The sequence below is a fragment of the Nicotiana sylvestris genome, chromosome 4 (genome assembly GCF_000393655.2).
Source record: "Nicotiana sylvestris chromosome 4, ASM39365v2, whole genome shotgun sequence".
Lineage (NCBI taxonomy): Eukaryota > Viridiplantae > Streptophyta > Magnoliopsida > Solanales > Solanaceae > Nicotiana > Nicotiana sylvestris.
This window is the reverse complement of record NC_091060.1, coordinates 87,303,738-87,317,622: the sequence shown is the minus strand read 5'-3', so window position 1 is coordinate 87,317,622 and position 13,885 is coordinate 87,303,738. Positions and strand designations below refer to the sequence as shown.

General features: G+C 37.1%; 1 protein-coding gene across 1 annotated transcript; it reads right to left on the bottom strand.

Annotated features, from left to right (window-relative positions):
- Positions 1-11,465: 11,465 nt before the first annotated feature.
- LOC138889813 (uncharacterized) lies at positions 11,466-12,866 on the bottom strand. The gene is made up of 4 exons (XM_070173149.1): positions 12,557-12,866; positions 12,291-12,400; positions 11,777-12,181; positions 11,466-11,648 (listed from the first exon to the last, which is right to left on the bottom strand). Exons 1-4 carry the CDS (start codon positions 12,864-12,866, stop codon positions 11,466-11,468), a joined length of 1,008 nt encoding a protein of 335 aa, XP_070029250.1.
- Positions 12,867-13,885: the final 1,019 nt, after the last annotated feature.

Sequence of the window (13,885 nt, the reverse complement as noted above, 5' to 3'; positions counted from 1 at the left end):
GCATAATTGAAGAGGTTGAACATGTTTCTGAGGATCCCAAAGTTGATGCTCCTCCATTGGAACCCAAAGAATCAATTGGAAAAGAGGACAATGAGTTTATTCTTCGTAAAATAAGAAAGTTAAAAAGAGGTCTTGAGAAGGTAATATGTATTCCTAAACAGTATTATGATGTATACATAATAGTGCATCTGTTCTTTAATGTATGTTAAGACATATTCTGAAGTTAACTATGAATTTTTTTTAGTATGTAGGTCGATGAAAAGCTTGAAGATTTTAGGAAAGATGCCTTTGAAGAACTAGGTAGCCTTCGAGTGCTAATAAATGAGTCAGTCAAGACTGTTTTGCAGGTGATAAACAGTCCAAATGATCAAGTTGATGCAAAGGTAATGTGAGCACGTGATTTTTGTTTTCGCACGAAAATCGCTCCAAAAAGAAATAAAAAAAAAATATAATTGGCCCTGCGGTACAATTTTTGGATTTCTGTGCGGCACTTTGTTGATTTATTTGTGACTTCGGCCCATTTTTATTTATTTACTTTATTAAAACAAAATTCAAAAATGTGTACGTGTCATGCATAATCTGAACCATAACATGGTTTAAATAGAAAAGCATAAACAGGCACCTTTGTCCGTGATTTTGTTTTGTTTAATTTTACTTGTTTTGAAATATTTTAGCGTGTGTGCAAATAATTGTATTGAGTATGCATTTAATTTTAATTTGATTTTTTGTTTAGTTTTAAAATAAATAAGAAAAAGAAATTAAAAAAAAAAAAAAAGAAAGGACCCCTTCTTTTTCCGGATTGGGCCAATTTAATAAAATTGGCCCAAACAAACAATGCCCAAAACCCAGGCCTGCCCGGTCCAGACCACTTAGTGCCCAGGGTGTCCAAACGACGTCGTTTGGATCGTGCCTGATCTGGGCCGTTGATCTCAGAGTGATCAACGGCCAAGATCAATCCCCCGTAACCCATCAACAAACCCGACCCGTTTACACCCGGACCAAACCCAAACCCTCAACACTTGAAACGACACCGTTTCACTTAAGACCATCAGATCCAAACCGTAGATCTAGATTGATCTAACGGTTGAGATCAACCCACCCACTAACTATATAAGCCCAGATCCTTACCCTACCCCCCCTATCCAATACCCCAGCCTCGTCGTCTTCACCCAAACCCACAAACCCTAGAGCCGCCCCTGTACCCTTCGCCATGAAAAACCGGCGGCATGAACGCCGGTGACCTCGCCCTGAACACCATAGAACCCCCTCACCACCCTGAACATAGACCTGTTAACCGTTTAGTTCGAATCACCCTCCAGGTCCTCGAATCTTCATTTGAAGATTCGAGTCAAAACTCGATCTACACCAACCAACCCTAGCTTCACACCAGACACTCCCCAGACCCTCTCGTGACCAAACCATACTTGGTTTGGTCCGAATCTGACCAGGGAAGCCTGAATCCCGGATCTGAGTTTTGGAAATGTTTGTAGTTCTTCGTCACTGGTTCATACCGGTTCAACCGAAGAGATTAAGGTCTAATGGACTTTAATCAAAGTGTTTCTCATCTGAGAAACACTTCGATTAAAATCCATTCAGCCTTAAGAAAGGTCTGTCCAAATCCGAGTCAAGGTTTTGATTTTTCAAAGATTTGAGGTGAGTCTTGTTTTCTTTTCTTTATTTTTGTTTTAGTCCGTGTGATTTGTTTTTAAAAGTCTGTTCATATTTGTTTTTAATTTTACCAACTTCTGTTTGTCCACTTTGCCTGAACTTCTGTTTGTTTGAATGAGTCTTTATATTTGCCCTGATAATGTGTATGTAAGTGGTGTGCAATTAGCTGATTCTCTACATTGAACTGATCAATTGGCTTCTCGAGCACCACTTTGCTTAGCCAGTACAATTCAAATCATATGTCGATACTGTTGAATGTTTGATTTTTGGTTACGGTTGTATGTGTTATGATTAATATAGTCGAGTCGACATATGTCGTCAATTAGTTTCAACTGTCCGAAACAATAACAAATTGACTTGCTTCTGTTGAACATTTGCCTGAATCAATTAAGAACCAAGTCCAGTTACTTATAGCTGTTAATATGATTTCAGAAACCTAAGGCTTGGTCTGTTAATTGAAATCTGAGTTGATGGCATGTGCACTTGTGCACAGCATGTGCATTGTGCACAGCCTGTTTTCCTGCATAAGAAGGCTTTTGATTTTAAAAATTGTTTGACAGCATATGCTGTCAGATATATTCTACTGCCCATACCTTGCTTTAAGTTTAAAAAGTATTAAACCTTTTAAAAGTTAAGTCTGCCAGGGAATGTTGATGGGGATTAATACTTAAATAACTAATTGGAATCTGAAAATGTAAAAGGCACATGGGAGGGGTATTGTTATATTCAAAAAGAGGCTTTTAAAAGGAGTAGTGTTGAGGCTTATAAGAGGAGATACATGAACAGACACAGAGAGGGAGAGAGAATTAGAAGGGAAAAAGAATATAGACAGACTGTGAGGAATTTTTGAAAGAGAGAGCTGAAATACACACTGAGAAGTATACACACACAGACATACATAGAGAGACACAGGGGAGCCTAAACTGAAATTTTGAGAATTGAAGTTCTGGGGGAAAACAGTAAAAAAACTGGAAAAGGTCTCTTTCTGATAACTTAAGTATAAGTTCAAAACTGCAGACTGATATTGGATTCTTGAAAAGAAAGAAGATAGGGAAAGGGATAAACAGAAAATCAGCAATTACTTCTGTCTTGTTTGTCTGATTCCCAGTCTTGTTCAACCTGTTCAATCAACTCTGTTTTCTTCCAAGTATCAGCTGAGTTCATTAGTTGATTCATATTGGTCGTTTCCCCTGGATTGGTCTGTCTTGGAGTATTATTCCTACTGCATTGTTTGCTGTTACCTGTCTACCATTTCTTGTCGGTTCTAACTGTATCTTGCACTGGGAGTTGTTCTATTGGTACCTGCTGTTACTGCTGCTGTTTGGTATCGCTTCTATTGCCCTACTGACCCCTTGCTCCTTCTGTTGTATCCAATATCCAGGTACATACTAAGACTCGCATTTGATGTAACAATGAAAGCATGAATCAAAAGATTTGAAGGAGTTAGAAGCACCTGTTGTATTGCTTATGAATTGTCTTTTAATGTTGTTAAGATATGTAGTTTCTTGGTCTGATTAAGCCTAATAGAGACACATTAGTAAGGTTGTACTTAATTAAAGTTTATGCCAATCTGAAACTGTGACATTTTATTCGTTTAGTGGTACATAAGATGTAAATACAAACCATGAAATGTGCAGCCATTTTTTTGTTAACTCAAACTCGCTATTTAAGCATGTTTCGAATATGTAAGGGCAAATGATTGTTTAGATCTAGCTAAAGACAATACAGTTTCAAACTCTTGAGTTTCAGTTTGCGTGAAGCAGTTTACAGGATGAGTTTCAAATACCACTAGTCGCATTTCCTAAACAAGCAATTTTAATTAATCTTGTCTGAATAAGTTAAAGTTAGGGAGCTCTTGTAACAGTCGTAGCATTTCATCAATCCCATATACATTTCTTTTATCAAGTTCAAAGCATGTTTTCATGAGGTACGATGTTTCTTCAGTCCGTAAATAATTAATCGGACGATTAGCTAAAATCCGGATTTGGGCCAAACACATAGTTAAAAATAGCACGCATCTTTTCTTCTATTTTTAAGAGATAAACACATCAGAAATGTAACCGTTTTAGGATGTTCCTTCTAAAATAATGAGACGAGCCTCGCCAAATGAGATGTAAATCGCGGGGCCCTCAATAAATAACCTTGATAATTATCTAGAATTCAGGATGGGCCATTTAATAAATTTCATGGCCTTCTACAAAGATAATAGCGCGTTAGACTCTGTTGGCGCGGTTTAATTAAATCACATTCTTAAATTCGGGTGCACATTGATGTGACCCAAATCCAAATCTCAATGAAGTCCAAATGTGTCGACAATCACGGGTGCATTGATTGTGACGTGGTTCGAGACGCATTTTCACGACGTTGCAATTCTGTAAAATAAATGATAATAATAAAAGCGGTTAAAACTTAATAAAAGCACATAAGTCACAACATGTATTTAAATCAGATATTTAGCCATTATAACAATTTAAGCGACCGTGCTAGAACCACGGGATTCGAGGGTGCCTAACACCTTCCCTCGGGTCAACAGAATTCCTTACTTAGAATTTCTGGTTCGCAGACTTCATTTGGAAAAGTCGAAAATTTCCTCGACTTGGGATTCAAGATAAACCGGTGACTTGGGACACCAAAAGCCAAACCTTTCCCAAGTGGCGACTCTGAATTAAATAAATAATCCCATTTCGAATATTTGTCACTTAAATTGGAAAAACTCCACCCGCGCATTTTAACCCTTCGGGGCGGGCGCGCAAAAAGGAGGTGTGACAGGTAACATTTGAATTTTATTCATATTAACAAAATTATTTATGTCACCTCTAAAATATATATCCTAACTAATATAAAACTTTCAGTTTGCTGGGAGTTCAACCAAAAATACTGACCAACCAAAAGACAAGAACAATCAGCAATTTCAGTTCACTAGTGGAGAACCAGTGCAGGCCAGCACCAGCAAAACAGGTATCTACAAAATAACTCCACTTTATCTACAATTATCTACAGAATATCTACAAGTTATCTACAACATAACTACAATTTGTCTACATTATATATACAAAATATATACAAATAAATATAGCATATTGGCACAGCTCTACAGATTTCTGTAGATCTTATAACACACTTACATATATTTTTAAACTAGCAAGCCACTACTATCCAGTATGATTTAACATTTTTTATGAAAAAAATAGAACATGTTGAAGGTGCACTTGGTGAAGAAAATCATCCAACACGTGTTGATTTATATATATATTTTGAAGGGGCAGTTGATGAAGAGAATGAAGGTATGAAATTGTATTCAGAAATATTTGCTTTATGTTTCAATATTTTTACCATTCTATTAAGCTAGATATACATGGTGTTACAGAGAGGGAAGATATGCATACACAATCTCCAATTCACGGAGTGACAGTAGCAGCTCAAAGGGAACAACAGAATGAGGAAGATGACAATATAGGTGAAGAGGCAGAGTATGTGAATATAAGTGATTCAGAAGACTCCAGAGGTGAGAAGAATGAGGTTACACTTGATGATTTCGAGTTTCCTGATAACTTCTCCCAGTTGGTTAAGTTCGGCGAGCCTATAAAAGCTGAAACAACACCCGTGCACCAAGGTAGAACAAGGCAGCCGGGAAAGCATGCCTGATCACCATTTCTCCCTTTATACAGTTCTGGTGGCAGTACCTCGGTTGGACCTCAAAATTTTCACCTCAAGCACCCATTTACTAGTGTTATTGGTCAAAATGTAGATCTTGAGTTGTTGGATCAATTCCACAAGTGGTTATACCATGGTACCGATATAGGTTCAAAGAGGTTAGTTTGCACGATTTGACATTTTTATTCCAGTATTCATCTTTTACACATCCACTTCATTCAACAATTTTATTTTAATTTCTATTTGTTTATATAGGAGGAAGGCTCCGTATTCTATAAAGGACAACCAAATTAAGCCATGGTTAGATCTTGGAATGGAAAAGTGTGACGACCCGACCAGTCGTCTCATGAGTTTCCGCTATATTTCCTTTATTTCTTCTTCTTTATGCTTCGTTATCCATGTTTTATGGTATCGAGTTGGTTGGATCGAATCCGGAATGATTTTGTTAAGGTTTGCGACACTTAGTCTCTTTTAAGGGAGTTTGAGTTGGAAAAGTCAACTGGATGTTGACTTATGTGTTAGAGGGCTCGGATACGAGTTCTGATGGTTCGGTTAGCTTCGGGAGGTGATTTATGGCTTAGGAGCATGATCGGAATGGGTTTTGGAGGGTTGGAGTAGTTTTAGGCTTGAATTGGCGAAGTTGATATTTTTGCGATTTCCGGTTGATAGACGTGATTTTGATATAGGGGTCGGAATGGAAATATGAGAGTTGCAGTAGCTTCGTCGTGTCATTTGGGATGTGTGTGTAAAATTTCAGGTCATTCGGACGTGGTTTGTTTGGGTTTTTGATCGAAAGCGTATTTCGGAGGATTTTTAGAAACTTAGGCTTGAATCCGATGTGATTTGGTAGATTTGATATTGTTTGAGGCATTTTGATGATTGGAACAAGTTTGAATAAGGTATTGGGTTATGTTTGTACTTTTGGTTGAGGTCAGAGGGGCCTCAGGATGATTTCGGGTGGTTAACGGAGAAGTTGGAAGGTTATTGCAGCTGCTGAAGTTGTTGCTTCTGGTGCTTTCGCACCTGCGGTTTGGGGACCGCAGGTGCGGTGTCGCAGGTGCGTTGAATGTGTCGCAAAAATGGAAAGGCTTAAGGATGTCTGGAACCGCAGATGCAGTATGGGGGCCGCACCTGCGGAGCCGCAGATGCGGCGAGTGGACCGCATATGCGGTTTAGGCTGGATTAATGAATTTCCGCAGAAGCGGAGGTTTGACCGCAAATGCAGTACCGCAAAAGCGGTTTGTGAGCCACAGGTGCGACAATGTCTGGGCAGAATGTATATAAGCTTGCTTCGCGATTTTTGAAGGTTTTCACCATTTTTGACTTCGGCTTGAGAGCTTTTGGACGATTTGGAAGGGATATTTTAAGGGAACTTCGTTAAAGTAAGGATTTTGGACCTAAAACACATTTCTATGGTAGTATTTCATGGATTAAGATTGAAATTAAAGGAATTAAAAGGCTAAAAATGGAGGACTAGGGCTTGAGAACTTAGGCCTTTAATTGTGGATTTGAAGGACCATTTGGAGTCGGATTTGAGAACTTTTGATATGTATGAACTCGTGGGGAGATAAGGAATCTATTGATGTAAAAATTTCTGATTTTCGAGACGTGGGCCCGGGGGTCGGGTTTTGGTAATTTCGGTATTTGTGCCTTTTATTGATTGTTTTTGCTTGGGCTTTATTCCCTTGGAATATTTTGACGTCCTCGTTCTAATTTTGAATAGATTCGACGCGCATGGAGACCGATTCGAGGGGCAAAGGCGTTGCGAGCTAGAGATTTAGCTGGTTCGAGGTGAGTAATGACTGTAAATGATGCTTTGAGGGTTTGAAATCCCAAATTTGCACATCGTAGTGCTATATTGAGGTGAGGCACACGCTCGATGACGAGCATGGGGTCGTGCACTATTGGGGATTGTGACTTGGTCCGTCCCGATTGATGATTTACCGCGTATTTGACTGAAACTTATTTTCTATCCTCATGATTTGGGCTGATTGCCATATTTGGGCTTCGTGCCAACTATTTGAACCTTTCGGGGATTTTTATAACTATTTCCTCACTCTTTTGACTTATTACTTGAACTCAGTCACGTCATTTTCCACTGTTTTACTACTCAGCACTTTTACTCAATTTTGAGACTTAAATGATATTTTAAATGATGTTTTGGGCTGAGAAATACTGTTTTACTATTTCCCGAGGGGCTTGTGATGATTTTTCGGACTGAGTAAGGCTGAGTGCCTAGTTGTGAGGATACACTGATATTGATTGAGGCCGAGGGCCTGAGATATATGTATATACGCCACGAGGTAGCTTGATTGATATGAGGTTGAGGGCCTAGTTTGATGCCACGAGATGACTTGTTATTGCGCTTGGGTCGTAAGGGGCCCCTCCCGGAGTCTGTACACCCCTAGTGAGCGCGAGTACCCATTGTTCTGAGATTGAGCCCGAGGGGCTGGTATTTGTTCCCTTGGCATATTTTGACGTCCTCGTTCTAATTTTGAATAGATTCGACGCACGTGGAGGCCGATTCGAGGGACAAAGGCATCGCGAGCTAGAAATTTAGCCGGTTCGAGGTGAGTAATGATTGTAAATGATGCTCTGAGGGTTTGAAACCCCAGATTTGCACATCATAGTGCTATATTGAGGTGAGGCACACGCTCTATGACAAGCGTGGGGTTGTGCACTATTGGGGATTGTGACTTGGTCCGTCCCAATTGATGATTTACCGCATATTTGACTGAAACTTATTTGTTATCCTCATGATTTGGGCTGATTGCCATATTTGGGCTTCGTGCCAACTATTTGAATCCTTCATGGATTTTTATTACTATTTTCTCACTGTTTTGACTTATTACTTGAACTCGGTCACGTTATTTTCCACTGTTTTACTACTCAACTACTTTTACTCAGTTTTGAGACTTAAATGATATTTTAAATGATGTTTTGGGCTAAGAAATACTATTTTACTATTGCCCGAGAAGCTTGTGATGATTTTTCGAACTTAGTACGGCCAAGGGCCTAGTTGTGAGGATACACTGATACTGATTGAGGCCGAGGGTCTGAGATATATGTATCTACGCCACGAGGCGGCTTGATTGATATGAGGCCGAGGGCCTAGTTTGATGCCACGAGATGGATTGTTTTGTGCTGGGCTATAAGGGGGCCCTCCCGGAGTTTGTACACCCCCAGTAAGCGTGGGTACCCATTGTGATGAGAGATTGAGCCGAGGGGCTGGTACTGTTCTAAGATGTTGCCCGAGGGACGGATTTATGGATACTGTGCCCGAGGGGCGAACTTCTATTTGTTTACTTTATCTTAGTTATCTGTCATTTACCTGTTTACTGGTTGGAAGAGGATTTTACTTGATTTTTACTAGGTTTACTGATTTTAAGTGATTTTTACTGCTTCATTATAGAATGCCTTGTGTATTACGTGTTTTTTTTACTTCCGGTCGTTATTTACATTTGTTATTCACTGAGTTGGAATACTCACTTTACTCCCTACACCCCTGTGTGCAGATTCAGGCGTAGCTGGCACCGCTCCCGAGTGCTGATACCTCCAGCTTCAGGCGGGTTTTCAGAGATTACGAGGTAGTTGTTGCCGTCCGTAGCCCCGTGTCTCTACTCCTTTATCGCTTCTATTTTCCTTCAGAGAGTTGTTTTAGTTATGGATTTAGCAGAATTGTATTATGACCTATAGATGCTCATGACTAGTGACACCCCGGTTAGGGCTGTGTTATGTTGTACTTCCGCACTTTATTGGCATTATTCGCTACTTAGTATTGCTATATCATGTTTTAGACTGCTTTTATGTTATTTAACTGTTTAAAAAGTGAATTGGGTTTATTTGGTTGGCCTTGTCCTCACGAGAGGCGCCATCACGACTGGGTTCGGGTTTAGGGTCGTGACAAAAAGGTTGACAAGAAGGAGTGGTTTCCCTGGCACACCCCGGACAAGTCCTCAATGACTCGGTAAGATTCAATGTATTTGATTTATAGATATTTTGTAGATAATTTGTACTCTGATTGTAGATGCTTTGTATTCTGATTGTAGATGAATTCTAGTTATTTTGTAGTTTTGTGTAGATTATTTGAAGATAACTTGTAGTATAAATGCAATTTGTTTTTGTTGCAGCACATTAATGTTATAATGTATTACTTGAGGAAAAGAGGCAAGTATGGCCTCAACAACAAGACCAGGTTTACTACAATAGATTGTTTGTTCAAGACTAAGATTGATCAAATTTATGAAAAGTTCCAAAATTCTCCTCAAGAAAAGAAGTTTTCTGTTGTCAAATTCCGGGACGTTGTAGCAGAATATATATTAGGGTATAGACTACTCACAAATGTTATATGGGATGAAGTTGATTATGTCATCATGCCCATCAACATTGTAGAAAAATTCCACTGGGTGTTGGTTGTTTTTGACATTGGAGACAGGCAACTTTATGCGTATGATTCCATGGTCTCTTCATGCAATCACACTATTTTTGAATCTTGTGTTGACAAGTTTTCTGTTATTATCCCTTTGTATTTGTTATGCACCGATTTTTATGGGAAGCGTAAAGACATCAACATCAAGAATACAAAGGTATACATTGAGAAAGCTGTTACTGACCCTCTTAACATTCAGTGGATCATCAGAGAGATACCACATCAAAAAGAAGGATCACTGTAACAAAAATCTTCTTTCTTTCTATACATTTAACCTCTTTTTTCTAATAGTTTGGTAAATATTGACATTTTTTTATCTTTGCAGCGATTGTGGTGTATTTGTTGCTGCCTTTGCAGAGTATGTTAGTCTTGGAAAGTTATCAATTCCGACAGAAGACCTTTCTGATATTGACCAACACCGTAGACGCTATGGAGCGCTACTTTGGGACTATGCCTGAAAGAAGCAAGAGCATGGAGCAATTAGTGAAAGTGAGGTGACAGGCAAATTGGCAAGGAGAAAAGGTGCACTAGCTTTGAATGAGAAAACACGAGTCCAGAGGAAGAAGAAGTAGTTGTAATGTTTTGTATGGAACATGTAGTACAATTGTTTAGTTGATGCTAGTTTAGAAGAAAGATGGTAGACAAGTTTTTGAACAATATTGTGTTTTAATTGTAGCAGACTTGCGCTACAATTATAGTAGCCTTTGTTTTTTTCCAAATAGAAACATTATGTTGGTTTTATATTCACTTGTTGAATTTTTTCAGTACTTGATCTTCATTATTTTAGCATATAAATCCTTTCCAACTGAATTTTTATACAGTTATTCTGTCAACGCAAAAATATATAGTTATTTTGTTATTTTTCTGTAGATAAAGTGTAAAAATCAGTAACTAAATATTTTGTTGCTTTTACATTCAATTTGTTGAATGTAAAAGTACCCGATCTACATTATTTTAGCATATAACTTCTTTCTAGCTGAATTATAATCTAGCTATTATGTCAGCTCCAGCTATTGTAGTTTTTTTGTAGTTGTATTTGTAGATAATTTGTAGAAAATATTTAATAATGTGTTTTATTTCTTTTATATTCATTTGTTGAATGTAAACAATACTTGATCAACAATATTTTAGTATATAACTCCTTTCTTACTGATTTATAATGTAGTTACTCTGTAAATTCCAGTTAATGTAATTTTTTTGTAGTTGTATTATAGATAAATTACAAAAAAATATTAACAACTATGTAAAGGATGCTAGAGATAGTAAAAAAGTGGTAGATTATATATATAGAAACCATTCATAAACAAATCACTCTATGAAAGTGTTATCTCAATACAGAAAAATCCTAACTAACTACATTATGATCTTAAAAACTTCAACAATTACACATCAAATTCTGTTATCCTGAACTCACCAACAATTTTTATGAAATATTCTGTTAACTACATAAATTTTATTTCTTTTGGGGTGTATTCTTTCAAGATCTTTTGTTATTCCCTTCTCCTCCGCAGTTGCCACATGAAACCTTGTACTTCTTTGAATTTATTTCATCATATGTTTTGTATCTTTCTTTTTGAGGTCTTCATGACTGCCTTTTCCCTCCTGTAGGTGGATTTACTACTTCTTCAAATATATGTTGTGGCACATTCCATTTGCTTTCTTCAGGCAGGGGATTTACTGGTATTTCATAAATACGCAAGAGGTTCTCCCTTGTTTAATAAGGAGAACAATATTGTTCAAAAAACTCATCCATGTATCTTAAAGCAGCCAAAGCATGTGAACAAGGAAGTTCATCAAGCTGGAATTGTCCACAACTATATCCCTTATTTTCAAGACAAACAATATAGCGTCTCGCACCATCTAGTACTGTATGAATGTAGTCTGTTGAAGCCCTCACCTACGATTACATTACAAACCAAAAAACAATTCATATACGGTTAAACTAACAATATCTACAAAATATCTACAAATTATTTACATTGTCCTGTATAAATTAATTTGATTCAATAAATGATCAGATCTTACTCTAAGCTTGTGCGACAATGTTTTGTTGCCATCCAACTCTTTGTTGAATTTAAACCCAAGGTATGTGAATAGGTATGTGAATGTACCATTTGTTTTGATTAACTTTTCCTTCGTCCAACGTTCAAGAAGGGTCCTCATATACTCTAATAGTTCTACTGTCAGCAACTCTCTTGCATATTTTGTTACATTATTCAACGAATCTGCAATGTTTGATGTCATAGTCCAAGCTCTGTTCACCGTAGCATGTACTCGAGACCATCTATGATAGCCAATATCGTATAAGTATGCTTTAACACGCGGGTCAATCTCTTCAATCTTTGACATCCTTTCATCAAATTCATCAAGCGTGTATGAATGTGCCGTGGCAAAGTACAATTCACTTAACTTTAGATGTCCCTTCTTGAACTTTGCTTGTATATTTGTCCAAATATGCCACATGCAAGAATAATGTGGCATGCCGGGATAAACAATAGATATTGCCTTCAAGATACTCCCATTCCGATCCGAAACAAACACACATATTTGGTCTTTCACCATATGCATGTTTGAATTGCTCAAAAAACCACTTCCATAATGCGTCATTTTCTGAATCAGCAACAGCATATGCCAATGGTAATATGGTACCTACATTATGTGGCAAAAAGAAATTAATTGGTTGCAGGAAAAAATGCAGAAGAAGACATATACATACAAACTACAACTTTTTTACAATATATCTACAACTATAAGTACTGCAAAAAATATACAAGCTACAATATTTCTACAATAAAACTTCAATACCTGTTGCATTCATTGTACTAGTTGTTAGCATTATTCCCCTATATGATGACTTTAAGAAGGTCCCATCAACTACTACAACTAGCCTACAATATTCCCAACCACTGATTGACGTACAAATCGCAACAAATACATACAAGAAGCAGTCATCGTCCGTCTTCTTCAATTTAACTACAGACCTCGGATAAGTCTTCTCTAGAATATACAAATAACTAGGCAATTTGCTGTAGGAGTCAACAAGATGACCTCTCAAAAACTGTAAAGCCTTTTCCTTTGCTCTCCAAGCTTGCATGTAGGTTAGATTCACGCCCATGTTCAGACAACATGTCAGTTTGTATGTCTTTTGGTGTGTAAATTATCTTAGGATCAGAATATTTTGGAATAACCATGCTACCAACTACCATGGCAGTAGGTTTGCGTTGTATGAATGTATTGTCCATTAAAGAGCATGTGTGCTAGCTGTTGAAATTTCTGACATTGAACATTGCAGAATCATTTAAGCTAGTTGCCTTAAAGTGCCATGTATAGTTTTCATCAACACATATCAGCCAGTAGCTACAAAATAAATACAATTTAAACACTGGTTTAAAATGTAGATTTTAAAAGAAAAAAGATTATTTTAGCTTAAACGATCACATTATACAATTTATATACAACATAACTACAATTCATCTACAATACTGATAAACATTATCACAAGAAAAAACTGAAGAAGTAAAAAATTACAAATAAACTACAAAATTAAAAAATAATGATCTTTGACTATTCATATGTTTATACCTTCTAACAGTAGATCTTTTAACCCTTAATTGGAACTTGTGCATGACAGAATAGTGCTTCATTGCAATTGCAATTGTTTGCTTGTCTTGGTATACTTGTCCTACTTCAATAAAACTTGGTGTACTATCTGTTATTATTATACTTTTATATTCCTCTATAACGGGAGATGTTGGCGTATCAAGTAACTTTAGTGTTCCAGACGAACCTGCATGAAAATAAAGATAAATACTGTTATGGACAGTTTGTAGATAATTTGTAGAATATTGAAATTTTGTATCTCATATTAATTTTTCAAATGATTTGTAGTTTAATTGTAGAATAAATGTAGAAATTTTGTAGATATTATAAAAATCCATACTGATATATATATATATATTTACTTTGACATGTAGTTTATTTGTAGATAAAATGTAAATAAAGTGTAGGACATTGCCATACAACCAGAATTTGATAGAAAAATTAATAGCACAAACCTGCAGCTGTGTTCTCATTGGTGATACTCAATTTCATATTGAAATCGCGAACAGTTATACATAGTGGATATGATCCTAA